Source organism: Dysidea avara, chromosome 6 (genome assembly GCF_963678975.1).
Source record: "Dysidea avara chromosome 6, odDysAvar1.4, whole genome shotgun sequence".
Taxonomy (NCBI): Eukaryota; Metazoa; Porifera; class Demospongiae; order Dictyoceratida; family Dysideidae; genus Dysidea; species Dysidea avara.
The window spans coordinates 15,726,594-15,747,956 of record NC_089277.1 but is presented as its reverse complement, the minus strand read 5'-3'; the positions used below and the strand labels follow the sequence as shown (position 1 = coordinate 15,747,956).

General features: G+C 38.0%; 3 protein-coding genes across 3 annotated transcripts; 2 read left to right on the top strand and 1 right to left on the bottom strand.

The window, feature by feature from the left end:
* Positions 1-101: 101 nt before the first annotated feature.
* Positions 102-11,316, bottom strand: LOC136257476 (transmembrane protein 39A-like). Its single transcript, XM_066050697.1, has 7 exons — positions 10,995-11,316; positions 10,189-10,272; positions 9,363-9,562; positions 7,157-7,601; positions 6,410-6,585; positions 5,717-5,840; positions 102-399 (listed from the first exon to the last, which is right to left on the bottom strand). The coding sequence occupies exons 1-7, from the start codon at positions 11,172-11,174 to the stop codon at positions 202-204; spliced, it is 1,407 nt and encodes a 468-aa protein (XP_065906769.1). The 5' UTR covers positions 11,175-11,316; the 3' UTR covers positions 102-201.
* On the top strand, positions 11,249-16,047 carry LOC136257475 (uncharacterized). Its single transcript, XM_066050696.1, has 4 exons — positions 11,249-11,423; positions 11,475-12,877; positions 12,930-12,986; positions 15,171-16,047. The coding sequence occupies exons 2-4, from the start codon at positions 11,489-11,491 to the stop codon at positions 15,864-15,866; spliced, it is 2,142 nt and encodes a 713-aa protein (XP_065906768.1). The 5' UTR covers positions 11,249-11,423; positions 11,475-11,488; the 3' UTR covers positions 15,867-16,047.
* A 362-nt stretch (positions 16,048-16,409) lies between these two features.
* LOC136259287 (ankyrin repeat and protein kinase domain-containing protein 1-like) lies at positions 16,410-20,597 on the top strand. The gene is made up of 4 exons (XM_066052777.1): positions 16,410-16,792; positions 16,896-17,187; positions 17,481-17,778; positions 17,833-20,597. Exons 1-4 carry the CDS (start codon positions 16,597-16,599, stop codon positions 18,145-18,147), a joined length of 1,101 nt encoding a protein of 366 aa, XP_065908849.1. The 5' UTR covers positions 16,410-16,596; the 3' UTR covers positions 18,148-20,597.
* The last annotated feature ends 766 nt before the right edge of the window (positions 20,598-21,363 follow it).

The following is a 21,363-nucleotide window of genomic DNA, read 5'->3' as shown; positions in this document are numbered from 1 at the left end:
AGGAAACACCATTTACGACATGCATACCCACAATTGTTCCTATTGTTCACTAAAGAACATTAAGATTTCCCAGTAGCATTCCCTGTGATACACACAAAAAAATTGTTTAAAAAATACTATTATAATAATACTCGGAAACTGCAGCAGATTTTAAAAATCCAGATATATAAGTTTCTATAATGAGGGGAGAGTTGTTTGCTGTCATCCGAGTTGTCTCAGGGCCCATCGGTTGGATAACAATCTGAACACAATGTAATAGTTGAATGCCATGAGGACGATAATTGCGAGACACTGGTGCCAGTAGTGTGACCGGATCAGTACAATAACTTGAAACAAGATCACAGACGCTTCCAGAGACAGGAGCCATGTGTAAACATAGTTGGGAGAACTGAACAGTAGCTACAAAAAGAATGAAACATTTTATGGCAACAGACATTCTTTGAGTACATAAAATTGTAGACAGTCACAACTTAAATATACACACCAAAATACATTGACTTTTAAGTAGTGACTTATTAGATACAATAAGCATTCAATTAACTTGAGTTGTTGCCACTGCCTTGTGAAGGTTTTAGACCTTAAAGTAATAACGTTTCCTTGTAGATTAGCCATCAAACATGCTCATTTGTATGTCACAGATGCCTTACACCAACTAGAAACTCTTCATGGGTGGAAGCCTTTTGCTACAACATAACCATTGTCAGTTGTAATAATGAAAACTTGTTATTGCTATTTGTTGCTTATTGAGACTTCATCAATGCACACACCTATGGACTTTTTATTGCTTCTGTTCTGGGTATTAATGGTCCACAGGTAAACTCAAGTAGTTAGGTCACAAAGGAAGCTTTCTACACTCAGCTGTTCACCCTTGCACCAAGGGGCTGGCTATAAGGTTGTTTGTTATGATGACTGGTGTCATGGTAACGCCATCAAAACACACCAGTTATGTGATAATTACCACATCACTAGCAAACAAGACCAAATAGTGTTAAAAATACTGAAGCCTGATTAAATCAACCAGAATATGGCCACACACCTGTGACCATTTCAAGAGCTGCTGGGTGACCATATACCAGCTGGCTTACTTGCAGTTAACAGGTTTATTCTTATTCAATAAGATATATTACATTATTTGAGGTGATCTAATAATAAATTGCATCTTAAAACAGTGTTGATGGGTGGTATACTGCTGACAAATGTTGGCAGTGATGTCAGTTGAGCAGCATACCTAGGTAGTCAGTTCTGTAACAATGAACTTAAGTAGTCATAGCTGTCTATTAAACAAACTAAGTCATATGTGTGTATACAGGTCTATCCATTGGCTCTGTGAAAAGCCTCCATATTAAGGACAAAATATTTTGGTCTAGCCTAATAACCTCAGAATGAGAGTTACAGTGATGTGAACAGTGTGTTAATGGTCCCAAAGTATCTCTTACCATGTAAATCAACCTGGACATCTTGATAACCATTGGTTGGTCCAAAGGTGTCCATTAAACAAAGGCTTCACTGTACTATATTACTGTGTACCCATGCCTGTACATATTTGTACTCACAAAAGGACAACTTGTATGCCCAATAAAGCAAGTTACTGCTTTTGGCTGTCAAGTGGGATACATCTATTAAAGGATGAGCTCCACTTGTAGTAACTGTACATCATTGTAGCTAACAAGGGGTGTGAATTGGTACCAATTAATCACATGATTCAACTAGCTATTGTTGTTATAGGCAGCATCAATTAGGGCTGCCATCTTTGACTGTAAGCCTTCAGTTGATTATTCGTCATCCAAAGATCACTTAACCACAGTCTAGATTTTCTTGTAAGAAGTCCTGAGAATTGACATTAAGCTCAAGCACTATCTCAGATGTCATTTCCTCAGGTGTTCTTACTTGTTTTTATTTTGTGAAGCAAAAGTTTTAAATCACTATCATTTACTCTTGTTGGAAGGAACGTATTAAGAAAAGCTAGGCTACAAAGTGCTATTTATTTCCACAACCAAAAAGTCCCTTCAAACGAGCGTAATACACTAGGACCAATTCGTTGTTACTAGACCATCATCAAGTGGTCAGGTGTTTTTTATAAAGTGTCTACATTAACAGGTGCCCATTGTACATAGCAATAAAATGTGATTGAAAAACAATGTCAGGTTATGCAATGACACACCAACAGACGTAGGGTTTTCCACATACATGCAAAAGTTTATCAAAAATGGCTACTTTCATCTCATGAGTTATCACTACCCAAAGTAGTCATGACTCACTGGATAAGTGAGCTACAAAAGTTAATAAAAGAAGTGCCATCATTATCTGGCTACCTATACATAGGGGGCAAAATTTGCAACAAGAGAGTCAGTAACCCTACTAAATAATTTAATCTAGTGTTGTAAAGGTTACATAACACTCAGGGGGATACAGTCCCTATGTACATATCCCAACAAGTCTGTCCCACACTACCACTTCTTCTCACCAGCAGCGTTTTTCCAGGGAATGTGGCCCACATGTGAAGACTTGTGTCGCTGCTGACTAGACACACACACCATAAACAACACCCATTCTGTGGTGGCCTCTAATAGGCTAGCAGTCACAGCTAGCCAGCAACTTCCTGTAGCAGCAGTAAGGCTAACAGGAAATTATGGCTGCATCACAACTGGATTTCCTGTTATAGTCATCAGTAAAGTTGTCCTATAATGACTACAAAAGCAGCCATGTTGGTTAGGAAGTTAGTCCTGAAATGTATATGCCTTGATAAAAATCAGGTCCCATTTGTGTTAGTGTATACTGTACATGATCAAAATCAGGACACCCATCTAAAAAAAGGAGCCTGGGGCTTCCAGTTTTAGTCATCACATGCATAGAAAGACACTTTCTGTATCCAATGATCAAACTTAGACATCATAAGGGGACAGTAGCAAGCTAGTCACAAATTGATACAACATAAATGATAAATGGTACAAAATGACGGGCTCAATTTGTCACTTTAAAAGTTCATGCAATATACATGTAGAGGTGGACAATTTGATAAAGAGGCCCAAGTTTTGTAGAACAGTAACCAGGAGCTGTTAAATCAACCAAATTACACACACCATGTAGCCACCAAGGGAGAGAACAAGAAACAGTGAGTAGGGTTGCATTATGTAACACACTGGCGGTACTCTCTCCATTAGAAATTATGTTCAAGTGACAAAAATTTGAACACAATACCGACAGCAATTTTGAAAGTCTCACAGATAAAAAGTGGTATTCGCATGTTCGATTCATTCGGTGTTTATGGTATTTTAATGTTTTCATGCAGTCAACACAACACTTAACTCTTTCATTCAATTTGCCATGTTTACAAACCTGCTAACATGATTTGTTTAGTGCTAAGTGCCAAGTAAAGAGAATGTCCATAGCTTATTTGTTCAGATTCAAAATATTTAGTTACCAAACACAAATCTAACCTTACTAGTATGCAGGCCTTACAAAGAAACCCTCCAGGAAATAATGTCACTAGCAACAACAGAAACATTAAGGGACCAGCAAACATTGTCTTGTTTTCCAAAATCAACTGACAGCAAATACGAACTGTTAGAAGGTTGGGAACACAAATTACATAATACCTAAAGCTGGGGACTTATTCAGTGATTAGCCTAGTAGCACAAACAAACTCCTAGTAGGTGGCCATGCAAAGCAATCCCTGTCTGAATCTCAGTTGCTAGCAACATACTCACATCAAGGGAGGGCCTTGTATACATCACTACCTCTTGCCCACATAATCCCACAGAACAGGACACCATAACACACAGAATGGGTACTCATGCAAGACGTTGCGTACAAACTTTGAACATTCTCACCAATCCAGTCACACGCACAATCCACAGACCATGAAGGGACTGTTAAACACACAAATAGTTGATACTTGTGTAATATGCTACCCAATAGAATGCAACAATTGTCTATTCAAGAAGTAACGATGTAAATAGAGACTCAAAAATCAATACTGACCAGTAGGTATGGATATGAAAAATACACAGTCCCTGAACTTGAAATCACAGAGTGATGCCACAGGGCGCAGTGTTGGCAAAAAAGGATGACCAGACAAGCTACACTATTGTCCTAGTAAGTTAAATCCTATTGATAAGCATTTGCTTTACCCCCTGGTGAAATCACTGTCCACGATTTTGTTGTGGCAGGGTAACACAAAGGTACTACAAAGCCATGAATCACCACACTGTAGGAAAGATTGGTGGAGTCTCTCTTTAGCGAACTGCTCTTCTGTTTCAATAAGATGGACAAATATTTCTCCATATTTATTTAAAAGCTGTGGCTACTATTTGAGGGTGGCAATAATATATGTAACTGCACTCAGAAAATGCGGTTATTATTTGAAGGTAGTGCCTACATGAGGAAACATGGTACATTGAGCACTGCACATGGTCTACAGCTTGCTAATAATATGTAGCTAAATTCAAAATAACTCAATTACTAATTCCAGGAGCAACCAAGAGCAGCTAATATCCAATCATGCTTTAGTCCATGACAAATGATTGTACTATGGTTTCCTTATTCCTTATTAGGTTATTACAAAACAAAATGTCACTGTGGTTATATCTGTATGGAAGTTGTACCAGTGATTATCCTTTTAAAAGTAAACTTATATTGGACACAGAACCTATGGTCCTTTAAAGGGGTTCACAACATATGGTACAAATGGCCACTACGTTTAGCCAAACTTGGGCTTCAAACAAAGGATAAAGCGCTCGAAACTGATGAGCAGCATCCTGCAAGGCACTGATATTGTGACACATACTGGTTGCCATATGCTTCTGATTGTGGGGTTTAATTTTTCTTAACTGTATAATGTTGACAGTAGCACCTGTGTTTATTTCACACAGACAACATCACATGGGCCAATGCTTTGCTAGACACCATTGGCTACTAATACTGTTAAGACAATATGTATGTTATTGTTTCAAATCTAATACTGTCACCCGATGTTTAGTCTGTCACACTATCAACAGCTTGTACATGCACACACACATTATTCAAAACACTACACTTGAGGTTTATCAAACAGAGGCTACCATAGGCTATACCAGTAAGGGAACACCAAATTGTTTGTAAGTATACATGTGCACAATGTTTCTATTTTATGTACCAAGTTTAAGGAAAGTAGCCCCAGTCGTTTCAAGATACGTAAATACCTACATACACTGAAGTCTGCTTAATTTAGTAAGCCATTGTAATTTAGTAACATTCTACATGTACAAGTGTAACACAAATATGGCCAGCCTGACAACCTTAAAATAGACACACGACGACGTGACAATTTAAGATTCTACTGACCAATCATATTATATCAATCAAATTATTAAGCACTATTTACATATTAATTAGTGACATCGTCGCTGATGTCATCACAATTGGTCACAACTGGACTATCTCGTGAGAGATGAGTTTTAGGTTCAAGACAACTCCAATAAAACACACACACAATACACAACTTGGAAGCCACAGTAAAACTGAAGCTGTAAAAGTGTCACAGCTTACATAACACAAGTGGCAGTCTTCCTAAAAGACCTCCTCATCCATGGCAACAATATTCATATAAAAGAATAACATTTAACTGTTTAGAGAAGCAACAATTAAGCCACTCCTGCATTACCGTAACCAGATATTTGACAACCTTTGATTCCATAAATATACACATCTTTACAGATACAAGTACATGCAAACTTACATAAAATCCTTCATGCGACGAGTTGCCAGGTAATGCAACATTTTGTATATCTCCTTCAGCTTTGAAAGTGTCTCCATCCCATTTCACTATGTCCCCTGGTGACCATTTGATGCCTGGTGACCAGCTAATGATGGAGAATTACACATGGTAACATGGACCCAAGGACAAGAAGAGAAGGGTGTAGAATTTAATATGTTAGAATTCTATAAATGAAAGTTCTGTAGAAAATTTTAAGAGCTTTGAAAGCTGTTAATAAAAGTGACTGTTATATTAGAGTATCTGCATGATAGTTAGAAAAGAACCGTGGACACCTTGATGACCAGGGCACCTGTCCATCTGTAAAAGGTATATGGGATAAGCAGGAAAAAAATTTCCTTCCATCTTCCAGTGACACAGTTTCCACAGGATAAACATATTATGATGTAAAATAAATTATGATATGTCTTCATGTCATAGGCTAGGCCCCTCAGACTCACCATAATTTCTTCCCCTAAACAAACAATTCCCTCCAGACACAGCCAGTAATATTTCAACAAACAGCAACACAGAACCTATTTTTATAGGACTCTCTGACCTTGATCTGTAATTTATACTGTATATATAAATTGGTCCCGATTTAACTCTATACATTCAGAAGAGAGAATATCCTGACTGGTCCCAAATTGTTCATTACAGTTCAACAAGTTTACTAACTTGCTAGCTGGTCCTGAGCTTGTATATCTACTCCAGTTTCCAAGGTGTTGGGCACACTGATACAAGATGCCACAATAATGTGGCGGTAGAAAATGTGTCGATAAGATGACAAATGAGTTAGCCCATATGAAGAAGGCGTGCTCCACACACCACCATTTGTCGTAGAAAACACTTCCCTAAAATAGAGTAATATGATTGATCCATTTTCAAACACACTTTACGTACTTATCTCTGCAAAATTAATGTTGCTAGTAATGGTATGCAAAGGAGATTTAAGTGCTTGTGAATACCTCTGGAAAGACTTTCAAGACTAGAGACAGCCGCACACTCACAGGTGCATAACCGAGCCAATAGTGCAAAGGTACAGGTATATTTATGACACAAAAAAAATATTGAACTCTTATTTTTAATCAAAATTCCTTCCATGCTATCATGTAGGTTACACAATGCACATAGAGACATACATGTACTTCAAACGAAACAAGGGAATTTTTTGTTGAATCCAGCCCTTTATATACTATGCAAAATATTTTAGCAGTGAAATATATACACCACATGTTTCGTATAGGTAAGTTTGCAAATCTGCTATGGACATAATTATTACAAATCTTTTTTAGATATTTCCTCATAAAATTTAGTAAATAAAGCACATAAACTGCATATACACACACACCACACTCACGCACACCACACACACACACACAAACACTATGCACGCATGCACACACAAAACACAATCAAACTTACATCCACAAACTGCATGGGGATAAATCCAGTATAGTATGCACATAACAAAGAGTTAAACAATAACTGTTTCAGTCTGACCACCAGATCAGAAACAAGAGTGTCCACTTCACTACGAACTTCATGAGCAGTCGCTGACAACAGAATATAACTTAATTTCAAGTTTCCATTCTGTAACTCCTTGCTGTAGTCTACAGTATTACTATTCTCATTGCCAATGCTGCCATTAGGGGCAGTCTTTCTTCGGATCAGTGATACAGTCGTGTGGGAGTGATTGAGGTGGATGCGTACTGGACTTGGGTGGGTTTTTGATGGGGTCATCCATTCGTGCGGTTGAAGTTTTGTGGTCATTTGTAGATGATGTAAAAAATCTGCTGTGCTCTGGTACCGGTATCTGTATATCCGTGGGTCCATTGTGAATCCAAATAGTGACAAGTAAAGTAGCAACCTAAACAGCGTACATGTACAAGAAACAAGCTGGGTGTTAACTGGTCAGATATACACAAAAAACACCTTGAAATGAGCACCAAGACCTTGATAATAAGGGCACCCTATCCACAGTCCACTAACACATATACAATACCTCTGAAATCAGTGCACCTTATAATGACACTTCAACATTCCCACAGTGTCCAGAGTATTGGGCATCACTGTGCTCATTTTACTGTGAAACCTGAGTTGAGCCACTCACAGGCCAAGTGGCTGCATTAAGAAGAACACTGTGCAGATGGCCCATAGAAATCCATAAGTAATTGCTAGGTGGCATTTCACACAAAGAACTCACTCTAGTGCAAAACTGCACAAGTATTAATACATTAAACTGATTAACAATGTTTTATACCCATTCTAGCTGTGCAACATAAGAAACATGTGCAACATCAACATTCAGATGGCCATAGCTGGATATTAGACACCTAGCTGCTAGTATACAACATGGTCTAGATCACTCTATGAATAAGCCTGTCACCCACATATCTCTAACTAGACAGTATTCTGTTTCCATAGGATATCATATAACCACTAGGTTAACTTATCTTAGAGTTTCAATTTTCTTTCAAGGTCAATTATGGGTAAATAGGACATTTTAGTCTGTGTTATATGGATAAAAGGATTGCATGAAATACAGCCTGAGGGCATCATTAATCCATATCTTTTTAAATAAATGAATATTATTAGAGGCTTGAGAACATTGAACACAATGCCATATCATACGACAGGAAATTTTGATGGAAGGAATGGTTGAGGAATCCACACTTCATCATAAATAATAATGTTGATGTCATACACTTGTACTGATTGTATCCTCTACAATATCAATTTGATAATTTTTCCCATTACAACTAAAACTATTGTGGATTTTCAGCATTCTAGAGTTAAGGATTGAGTATTAGTGACATGTTTTATACTGAACCTTAAGCAGTTTCAATGATACACACACTGTATTACAGTACTGCAATGTGTATCACATTACACCAATCAAACTCCACAGTTTTCATGGTGTCAATTTCATGGTGACAAATACATCATGTGAGCTGGGTCAAATGATCTTAACAAGTATTCAAGTATTGTTTGTTCCAGCTCTAACTGAGACACTACGGCCATATAATAGGCCAACATTCATACTACTGCATGCTGATATGTAGCAAGTTTCTATCAACAGTTTGCCTTGTACATGTAATGACAAGATTCATGCACAATTTAAGGTATAGTAAATTCCTTACAAAAAGGGGTGATGTTTTATTAAAAAGAAACCTGCACTTTTGCTGCCTATTTTTTCCAACACACAAACTATCCCCCCAGACGCCGTAGACAGCATTCTGATTTCCAAAGCAACCACAGGACTTGGAAGACTTTCAACTGCATCATGTATGGGTTACAATAGTGGTACAATTGTTTGTGTTAAATCACCATGACAACACCACACATAAAATATGCCTGAGGGAATACAACAGTCCACCTATGCTTGCCAGGAGGCCACCCTCATTATTGAGGCCACAATTAAAATTGTCAGTCCATAACAATTTTTGGGTAGAACACTTTTAAAATTCACACAGTTTAAAACACCCAGAAAATACATCCAATGTTTCTATTAATTTTTTGAACAACCATAAAACCTCTTTGATATTATACTGTTAAACATGCACATCTCGTTATTTACTACAAATCTTACAAAATTTAATAAACATTACAGAATTACAATATTCCTTACGGGTAGAATAGAAACATGCAGTTGAAGAGAGAAGATTTCTGTATCAGCTGCATCAGTAGCCAGAACATGGCGACCAGGAGACAGAGGAATATGAAATATTTCACAAGTTGTGAGCCTCGTTGTAAAGTGCCCTTCTTCACCTTATCACCCCCACCACCACCTCCTCCAGGGTCTTCACTGTGATTGTACTTCTGTAGTGTCTACAAGTGTGTACAGTGAATTGTAGAATTATGTAATGCGGTATGGCTTATGTTGATTTGGAAAAGAGGACAACTAAATAATAGAGCTACTTGCAGATAAGGTCTCAACATAGCAAAAATTGAAAAGAAAGTCAACTAAGACATTTTAGCAAATTTTTCAGGTTCCAAATTCCACTATATGTACAATATTACAGTGTAGATTGGAATCTCTACTTCATTAACAAGATATTTTTCATTTAGGACAGGTACAAACCTCTGCAATAAGAACAAATAGCTTTGTCTTGACAAGCATAAGGAAATTTATATATTGGTCTATTAGATTGATTACTGATGGGCAGACAAGTATACTGATACGTCCAGGATAGTAGCCAAGAGTTAAGTTATAAAGTGATTAATGATTGATATAAAGCAGCAAAATTGTTCAATGGTGGGAGACTCGATTGTCACAAGCATACGGGCAATGGCACATATGAGGGACAATGTTACACATTGTATGTCATATATGCACAAGAAATCCTACACAGTGCACCATTTCTAATACCAGAACAAATTGTCAGTAGTGTTTATCAATTGCAATACACAGAAGGAACACAACACTACTGTTACAATGATGACACTGTACCCACTTCTTGGAATATTCCCCACGAGAGTCGTCGTGTCAACAGTAGAAATGTAAACAATACCAAATCATAATCCACAGCTTGGTAATTCTGGGAGGGGAAAAGCTTGAATGGATCAACACACAAATAAAACATGAATGACGAATAACATACACACAAAACATCTATACATTAAATACATTAAATACAATGCCCATTTTGGATGGACAAATGCACAACACGATTCACGATTCCTGCAAATATGTACGGATACAAAAACATCCATTTATTCATATGTACAGTAAATAGCTTACTAATCTATATTTGCAGTACCACACGTACATTACCAAGAATTAAACTTTTCTGTTTGAAAAATAGTAATAAAGTTGGATGCAATAATAGTCTTTCAAATAACTTCCTATCATTCAGCTTGAAAGACTGTTTTTTACCACCAAATACCTTTTAGCAACTATTGTAGTGTAAGTTTGTCTTTGTATCATTTCTTATGGATAAAAAATTTATATTTATAACATTACCATATAGAGTATATTACAGCCATACTTAAAGTATTTCACATGATAGATTAAAACAAATTAGAAAGTCACTTTATGTATACACTTTCAGAAATACACATACAGATGAATACCTTTTATTATGCAGTTACGGTAACACAAGATTACATTGTGACACCAAGCATAATACTATTTCACAAGAAATACAGCAATAGGGAGCAATTTGCATGTTTGCATTAATTTTGCAAGACAAATATCTGGATATTCCAACTAGCGCCCACCACACACAAAAACTATATACAACTATATCGTTACACTTACCAGCTTATAGATGTTGAGTTTTTGGTTGATCATACCGCAGGCAAGGCAGAAAAACAAAAACAGTTCAAAAGCGTTCTGAGAAACAAATAAATGACTCGATGGCGCCTTCACAGATGGGGCAGGAATCTCGCTAGATTTCTTCTTAGCATTTTGCATATTAGGAGAACCCTTCGATGTCATCTTAGCACACAATATACAAAATACTAAGCGGGTAGAATACACGGGCTCAGAGAGCTGAGACCATTTGTGTTTATCATCCGAGTATTATCTCCTCGATCGCACGTGATCTCGGACTTTCCCTGTTTGTGTATGCAAACCAATAATTGTCGACACGATTGAGAGTATTCACGAACTTCTGCATTTGTTGTTGGAGAAAAATGATTTGAAGGACTAGCCGTCTGGACATGTGTACAATTTATCTACGTACTGGTATGTTAATTGTGGTGACTCCAACTGTTTGGAGCATATGAAATGTTACAGGGGCACACGATTAAATGGCATTGGATGAAGCCCGTATTTGGTCATGTAGTGGAAAAGGTAGGGTGTACTACTCCAGTGTGAGCAACCCCGACTGGCAGTGTGTCTCAACTGACAAGACATTTATTACTACTGGATACTGTGGTGTAGTGTGTGCCATTGATGAAAAGGACGTACTTCACGTTAGAGCTGGAGTTAGTGACAGTAATCCACTGGGACAGAGTTGGGTGTCTTTACTTTGTGAATGCAAACACGTGTGTGTTGGTAGTACTAAGATAGTGAGGATTACCAGTGATAGCCAGATGTATGCTGCCAATCTACCTGGTATTGTTGATAAGAATATTTATCTAACTTGGTCTGTGGTGAATTTACAAGATAGTTTATCAGATTCTAATCTAATATCTGTGGACGTTCACGATAACTTATATATTGCAGACAAGTCGGGATATGTATATAAGTATATTGAAGATCATTCAGCAATAGACCAGTCATTTTGGAAACTCATCGTTACTGCTCCCAAAATACCACAAGGCCTGCTGAGTAGACTTAGATCATTTGCTTCGTTGGGTTTACTGTCAGGTGAAAATGATAGTAATGTGGATGCTTGTGGTTTTTATGTCAGTGAAAAACATTTATGGCTCACTAGAAGAAATTCTAGAGAAGTTTATCAAATGGAATATGATTCTTCTGAAGAACCAGTAAGTTCCTGGTGTCGTTTCAGACTAACTTATTCATGGACAATAACTTGTATATGTGGGTGTCAAGACTCTACAATATGGGCCATTACTAGTGAGGGGAAATTAGTGACCATAACTTGCAGTGGTAAAAAAGTTTCAGTCAAAGAATGTACAACTCCGTCGCTTTCTACTGAAGACCATTCTACATTTTGGTGGACCAGTGCCTCTGTTGGTTTTATACGACAATTTCCTTTATCACGTAGAATCAGTGTGCCTTCACCTGTCAATGCTAGCATTTCACGTGTTCCACCATCTTCCTTGTCACTCTATCCAATCCTGCCTGTTGAGGAAGAAGAAAGAATTGAACTAACTTCTAGTGGTAGCTTAAGGCAGATAAGAGAATGTTGTGATGATGGATCATGTGGGTACTGCTCTGGCCAAGAACTACATGTACAGGGTGTAGCTAACAATGTACTGTCCCCTGTACTATTAACATTGCAGAAGAGGGGATATCAGGTATCAAGCTCAACAGGTTCATCTGGTTCATCTGCAGGGGTTAAAAGAAAACATGATTTTATCCAAAATGGAGAAATGAATATTTCCAATGAAAGAATGATACTAAAAGCTAAACGTAGGAAGACTAGATCTCAATTACCCCGGCAAAAAATACTTCAAGATATCAAGTTCTCATTGTCAAAGAAGTTAATTAAAATTGATCAGGCTATTATGGTACGAGTGTTCATGTTGTGTGATAATTTTGTGTACCACTTTTGATGTGTAGGGATATGATCCTAACTTATTACGAGCATCAGATATCCCAACACATTCTAACAAAAAGGTAACAATGTGATTTTGTCTCATGTAGTGTAATTTTTATGTGGTTTGTGTATTATTTGTGCACGTGGACATACATGCATGCGCATACACATGTGTGACGCATGCATACATTACATCTGTACGTGTATGCGTGCATACGTATGGCGCATGCATACGTATGTGTGATGCATGCATACGTTATGTTTGTATGTGTGTCACTGCATACATTGTGTTATGTTGTGTGTACTGCTATGGCATACATGGGTAAAAAGAGTGTAGCTTTTAAATAGAATAGTCACTGTAGTGTTAGGTGTGTGGACCTGAACTCAAAGGGTATTGGTCAAGAAATGTCTGCAGTGGTGTTATTTCTATTTGCTTACTGTCAAAAACCAAACGTGTAACAAGCATGGCTAAGATTTTTAAAACTATTTTTTGTTATTCCTATGAGGTAAATCACATGAGAAATCAATTTGTGTTAGTGGCTATGAATAGTGACTGTGTACTCTAATAAAACAGTCACTTGTAAAATAGTGTTCAGATTACTAATTGTGAAAATAGAGATATGTACAGCTAATACTAGTACCGATCTACTTACACCTCAGTTGTTCCTATAAGTCCATAGTAGGTGCCATCACCTTTGCATAGTAGCCAGGGTGTAACTAATCACTGGATTGGACTACTGGACTGGAACACTGGACTGGAACACTGGACTGGAACACTGTACTGGTATATATATTTTTGTTTTTACACATGGTAAGGTTGGATTTGTTGAGTGTCGCTAGATAAGGCCTTTAGGGGACCTATGGCCTGCTGAGCTGAGCAGTGGAATAAGCAAAAACTCTTCTAAGGATTTCACTACTTATTATGTTCTACAGCACTTATACGATACTGCCCAAGTGCAATGTCACACTCTTCCACACACGTATTTTTCTCATTAAAAATATCTAATTAAGAGGGTGTGGCGGCTGTTTCGCTCCGAGACTCGTGAACGAAACAGCTGCCAATGCCCCTTAATAGCAATTTTTTTTTTATCTTGAGCAAAATTGCGTGTGCGGGCAAGTGCGCATACACTCCTTACTATTGTGCAGCACAGAATGTGATAACAATGATTATCCAAAACTCAACTTACCAATGATATCCATGAATAAAATAGCTTGTAAAATAGAGTGATGCAGACTATCTGAGACACAAACCATCTGACCTATAGGATTATCTATATATTTTACCTAACTTCCTTCCAATTATTACACAACTGCAGATTTTTTTTCTGCCATCATGATACAGTAGTACTTACATGTGCAAGCTCAGCTGGCCTATGCGACTAGTATATGTGAGTGAATTTATTAGAGTTGCATCATACAAGTTTACTGCTACAGCTGTATCTCCAATACTTAATCATTGGGTAACTATTGCTATCACATTCCTTGTAGCATAACGGCAAGGAGTATTAAGACTTATAAGTGGGGCAGAGCATATAAATAGTTATGAAATTGATGGAAGTTAGTTTATGCTTATTGCATTGCTCTATATTCATCATTTAGTAGTGAGCTGAAGGCCCTTAGCTAGCAAGATGTAATCTTAGCATAAGTAAAACATCGGTCCAGTAGTCCAGTCCAGTGTTCCAATATGGTAATCCAGTCCAGTGATTAGTTTCACCCTAGTACATGCTTTTCATTGCTATAAGTTGTAGTAGCCACACCTACCACCTTAATATCAAACGTAACTTTCAGTGACTGTTCTATTAGAGTATATTCTCTCCATGATCCTACACTTGTTTACTGTGGTTGTTATTCTGATTTCTTTCAAATCACAAAAGATTTGCATTCCATTGGTTATTCTATGTATACATCGAATTCCTATAAGCAGTTGCAGTTTACCCTGTAGCTGTGACAGAATATCTTTTTTTACTGCCATAACACACTTGGATTAATATCTCACTTAGTGCATCAATTCACCTTCATACACTAGGTGTGTGTTGTACGTACATGCGTGTGTGCTTGTGTGTGTGGAGCTGCCTAATATAACTACATGTGTATGGGGCCATATGTCCAGTTAGTTACGGACAGTGTCCCAATCAGTTAAGTGTCCTCATTTCAAGGGGTCTTGTAAGGTTCTATTTTTTTTTTTGCAGAGCAGTTAATTCTTCAAGGGACCATCTATACCTTTCATTGCATATTGTAATGTTTCTGTATGTTATTCCCCCTAGATACTTTCTTTTGAACTGGAAGAAGGATACTTATCAAGCATTCAAGAAACTACAGTTGGAGTAGAATGTGCAGAAGACATGGAGACTGGTGAACACAGTGCTGCACATTTATCAAATGAAGTTTTTCTACCACCTTCATTGCCTAGTACAAGAGTGTCTCTAAATGAACATTCAATGGAAAATTTATCAACTCCAGTCCAATCTTCTTCACACGATGATGATTCTATGGAGTCAGTAACAATTACAGGAGTCTCTGTACTGCCTAGTACAGAAAGATATCATGAGGTTTCTATGCCTGTCCCATCACCTGTTATAAGACCATCTCATCCAGAAAACACAATTGAAAATTTATCAACGCCGCCAGTCCAATCTTCTTCACATGATGAATCTATGGAGTCATTCACATTGGCTGGGTTACCTGAACGTCCTGTGCTTCTGCATCGTAAACACCCTGAACTGATGCTGAACCAGCAACAACAACAACAACTACCCCCAGCACCTCCACCACCCCCTATCGCTTCTCTTTCTCCTCCTGCTCTCAAACGTAAACCATCACAAGTTACTTATTCTAGTGAACAAGTTGTACATCCAGTTGAGGAGTCCTCTACTGAGAACATGTCTATGGTAGCTCTACCAACTCATCGACAAATCATTCATCAAGCAACAGCTTCATCAGATGACAGCACATCAGAGTAGTACCACGTTGTGCTCTTTATTTGCATGCATCATCATAGTAAAGAATTTGAACACTTATGTGTCTGTGTGTACATATTGTATAGTTTACTTATCTATGACTGTGATGTGTTGTGAAATTGTATATGTATGTGTGTATTTAATATGATGAACTTTGAGAAATTCCTTTTGTTAAATTTACAAATGTATAATCCCATTATTTATATGTTGCCCTTGAAATCTACACATTGAAGCAAAAATATGATAAAATTTTTGTGCAAAAATGGCCATGAAGGCCACATCTGTACATGTGATTGTACTATATGTCAAAATATGCCCTCCAGTGATGAAACAGCTTGGTTCCAGTGATGAAACAGCTTGGTTCCAGTGATCCTGCATGTCTTGCACACTGACAAATCTTTAATGTTAAAACACTTTCTCTAAGCATAATCTGGCCATTTTTTGTACAGAAATTTTGGCATTTCTGTCTAACTCCATAAGGCATCAATTTCCTCAAGGTACGTAAAAATCATGTTAATAGGTAATTCCATTCTGAAGTTATGATCACTTATTAGCTGCAAAATCCACAGGTCTTCCCTTGGATTTCTGATGCCAGCTTTTAAGGATCTTGAAATTGGCAGCGATAATTTCGTGACGATTAATCTCTTACACTGAGACTCCTCCCAATGGCCTCTCAACAGTAACTGAAGCGCTGCGAAATCTCAAGATTCCTCTTTCTCAGGTGAAGCCGACTATGACATCCTTAGGGCGTGGCTCATACGGAAAGGTTTTCGAAGTGGAATATGATGGAAAGGTTTGTGCTGGTAAAGAGATCCATGGCTGGATGGTTTCTGATGAATTTACTAGCAAGCGTGAGCAACAAAAAGTGAAAGAAGATTTCCTACGTGAATGCCACCTCTGGAGTAGACTACTTTACGTCATCCAAACGTCGTCCTTCAGATGACGAGTCCGCCTGTTATGTTAATGGAGAAGATGCAGGAGAGTGTAACATCACTGGTAGAAAAGCATGATGATATTCCTTTATTGGTGAAGCTGTCAATACTATACATGATGTTAGTCTTGGGTTGAGGTACTTTCATGGCCGCAGCCCTCCAATTGTTCATCGAGACCTCTCTCCTAACAGCATCCTGGTTACCCCTCATCTTGAGGCAAAGATCACAGATCTTGGTGTGGCAAAGACGATAATGACAGGAACTAGCAAGACAATGACACAGACTCTAGGAACTTTGGTGTTCATGGCCCCTGAGGCATTGGAAGAGAAGCCAGTATATGGACCACCATTAGACGTGTTCTCTTTTGGTGGAGTAATCCTCCACATCACAACCTAGTCTGGCGCCGCCCGCCCCTTCGCATAAAGTAAGGGTCTGGTGAAATACAGATACTAAATCATTTCTAGTGCCCAGATTCGGCGCTAGCCAATTAGTGCATGCCAATGACATTCACACAGAAATCGCCTTGGCAACACAATGCTTTTGTTCGAATTGAAGTGCAATCGTCTGACGTAACAAGCATTACGTGAGCTGTCTAATTGAATTCCTTTTGAAATGATTAGGTATTTGTATTTCACCAGACCCTTACTTTTTGCGAAGGGGCGGGCGGCGCCAGACTAATCACAACCCAACAGTGGCCAGACCCAAAAGGTATTAAACAAATTGATCCAATAACAAGGAAAAGAATAATGTTGTCTGAGGTTGAGCGACGTCAGCATTACCTAGACATGATGGCTGGAGGTGACACAGAGTTGAAACGATTGGTTGAATCTTGCTTGGAAGATGATCCTTTGATGAGACCTGTAATGTCAGACATCTCTGAACAGATCAAGAAGGTAACGGAAGCGTGCATCAAGAAGACTGATTATGATGGGATGGATCCCTTTACTTGGTTGGCTTCCATTAAACTGTCATCACAGTTACAGGTTTGTAGAAACTATACAGTGTAATATGATGTGTAAGTGTGATCATTTCCACAGCAACTGACCCTGGAATCTACCAAGACTGGCATACCTGACTTCTTCAGTAAATCAGTGAACATCAAGTGGAAGGGGGGAGCCCCTTTGCCAATAATGTACACAGCAGTGTTGTATAATAATGCAGTTTGTGTCAAAGGAGGCCGTACTGAGTCAAAATATACTGATCCATTGCAAGTTTTCATTTACCACCCTGACACTAATAAGTGGGGCATTCCTATCGAAACCACCACAACATGTTTCGCATTGGCTGTGCTTATGAACAAGCTGCTTATTTTGGGTGGAGTCAGTACTGAGGAGTTCAAGATCATTGACTAACAAAGTGCTTGTCCTAGATGGATGCCAATGGAAAAACTACACAGATATTCCAACTATAAGAGCTAATATTGGTGTTGGTAGCTATAAGATGATGATGATTGTAATGGACGATAAACTGAGATAAACTTTTTTGTGACACAACTGAAGTATTTGATGACACTACAGGTCAATGGTTTAACTGTAATGGTCTTCCTCATCCATGTGATTCGCTACAACTGGTTATACTAGGAGACACCTTGTATGTGTTGAATGGAGCTACCCAAGATGGGCCCTCCAACGATGTGTATGCTGCACCTCTAGACAATTTGTCCAGTCATCATTGACTTAACTGGCAACATATTGCAGACATTCCATGGACTAATTCAGCTGCTACTGGTTTATAAACAACAAGTACCTGTTAGTAATAGGTGGGTATGCAACTAGTGATACAGTTTGTGTGTTGAAGACCACTAAAGGTGGTATGGTAACCTCCGTATCATGGGAGTCCATCGGTTGTTTGCCAGTTGCGTTGAGTCATTCCAATATACTAAGTTGTCTTGCATGTAAAGCAGTGAAGGTTTTGTTCGTTCTTTACAACAAATTGAAGTCACTGGTAGGGAAGACGCACTAGGTCTGGCTGCATTCTTCATGTTTCAGTTACATGTTTTTGACTCCCAGTATTTACAGGCTTTAAGCCTTCTCACAGGTCCCTAGTGGGATAGCATTACCTCTCAGTCCTATATATGATTGAGAGTGCTGGTGTATGTACTGTAATTTATAGCATTACGAGCTAAATTTCAGGGGGTGTTTACATATAACACAATCTTGCATGATTCGTGCACATTTCAGTCCATGTCGTATGTACTACTAGTTAACAAATGCGATTCTAAGTGTGTTAGAAAATTTGTTCTTATGTACGTATATACATACGTATCACACATGAGTAACCAGTAAGTATGACATTGGGCAATTGTTTAGGTAATTTGTATGTGTACATACTCATCAGTCTCAAAACTGGACCCCCGGCACCATTTTATCAGTACTCAGTTCACAATCATGTACAGCTACGATGGCATGCAATAATGACATGGATAGTTTATTAACCAACTGGACTTTGGAGTAGAAGTACAATTACAATACATGAATTTTGCATTTTGTAGCGACATACAGCAGCAATTGCAAAACTTAGGTATTTCACTTAAGTCCATATGCTCCTTTTCTTTGACAGCATGCAGAATCACAAATCTAATGCAGTAGCATTGGAACCTGCCCTACATACAGAACCATCTCACATTAAACATTTTAATGCAGGAAGAGGGACCAAGCATTAAACACCAGCACTGCTCATGTAGCTATGTAGTGTACATGGTGATGTCACTTTTTAAAGAGCATGAGGTTTCCTTATGCCATCCTGCTTAATTAATGATACAAAACACTAAAGTTTACTGTTTGTGGTTTTGACAGGAATGTAGTTCAACTATTCAGTGGTGACTTGATCCCCAGCAACATATAGTCTAGGCATGCAAGCTGGGATCTGAGATATTCTCTGCATTCAATCTGCACTTAAACATTAATTTCTTGCTAGCAAATGGGTTTTGTTCTGTTAATACTATCCCGCTAGGGACCTGTGAGAAGGGTATTGAAGTGTGATAACAGCTATAGTATTTCCCTTTATCACAATAATTATTTTCTCATGGTTGTCTATTCAACCACATGAAAAAAATTTGACAGTATTTTAATGAATGACTGCTACATTAGAGTGTAATAGGTACCTGATAAGCCTCATTATTCAGTAACATCAAGCAACAGCCAATATAATTGACCAGAAATGCAGTTAGCTGAAGCAGAACCACAATAGGCAATATTGGTGCTGTAAGCTATTAAACAATGATGAATAATGGATGTGGATGTATTGACCAAATAATTTTTTTTTAGGAGAATGATTTATCTCTAATAGTAATGATCTTCCTCATCCATGCATGCAATTAAGGGCAATTTGTTCACTACTGTCAACTTAAGTGGCAATACTCCATGGCAATATTCAGCTGCTGCTGGATAACAAGCATACCTGGGCTTGCAGCTAAGTGATACAATTTGTGTGCTGAGACCAGTAAAGGTTCATAGGAGGGGTTGGTGGTAAGGATTCTGAAGAGAGCAAAGGCTGTTGGAGCCTATCACTAATCTTAGTGTATTGTATAGCTACATAAACGTAATACACAGTTTCCATAATTGATTTTCAGTACATTGCATATTGGTTAGTAAGCTAACAGTTTAATTGTAATTACAGGGAATGGAAAATAGGGAATGGGATGCTTTCTGTGCAACCTTACATCGCACATAATCTTCAATTTTTTGAGGTTAAGCTATGATGTGCTGTGGTATACTCTATCATGTCATTACCAGCAGTATACCTTTAGTTTCCCAACTTGACTTTTTTTCACTTGGCGTTTTTGGAATAATGCTGTGTGCACCCTTGACAGAAGCCTTTCTGTTACTTTGCTATTATGCCTTAGCTATAAGCAATTTAGTAATTGTATTAGCAGATTTGATTATGGTAGTATCAATGCTGTTTAGGATTTCTTTCATAAGTATAAGTGTCTATATATGTATTTTATTGTGTAGTTATGAGATAAGAGAAATATTGTACTTATAAATGCATGTAACCTGGCAGAGACAGCAACACTACAGGCACTTGCAAAAATGTAGGGCACATCAGTGCTGCTGCAACATAATACCATTCATTGTAACATCTTGAAATATCAACATTTCCCCCTCCTTCTGTGTTGTCAGCCTGGCAGGGTCCAGGAACACAACATAGTAACTGCAATATATATGCATGCACTTAGTATCCAATATAACATGCACAACATTATCTGAAAAAATTTAACACTTGAAAATTTTAAAGCCTGCTCCCCTACATCCTGCATGTGCAGTATAAAGTGTGTGGATATAACCATAACTATTTCAGTCATTTGCAAGACAGAATGTAGCTGATTGTCGTGTCTAATGAGTCTTGAAAAAATTTTAGTTATAATAAAAACAGGTGTTGGATAAAGTCTTGTTATTCATTAACATCAGACAATAGCCATCTTCTAGGACCAGAAATGCAGCCAAATCATGCCACAATACAGTAATGTCCTGTTAAAATTTGTGTACCATTCCATTGCTATAATTATTGCACTGATCAAGATTTATTCCTATGAACATGACCTGGAGAATATACATGGCCATTATCGT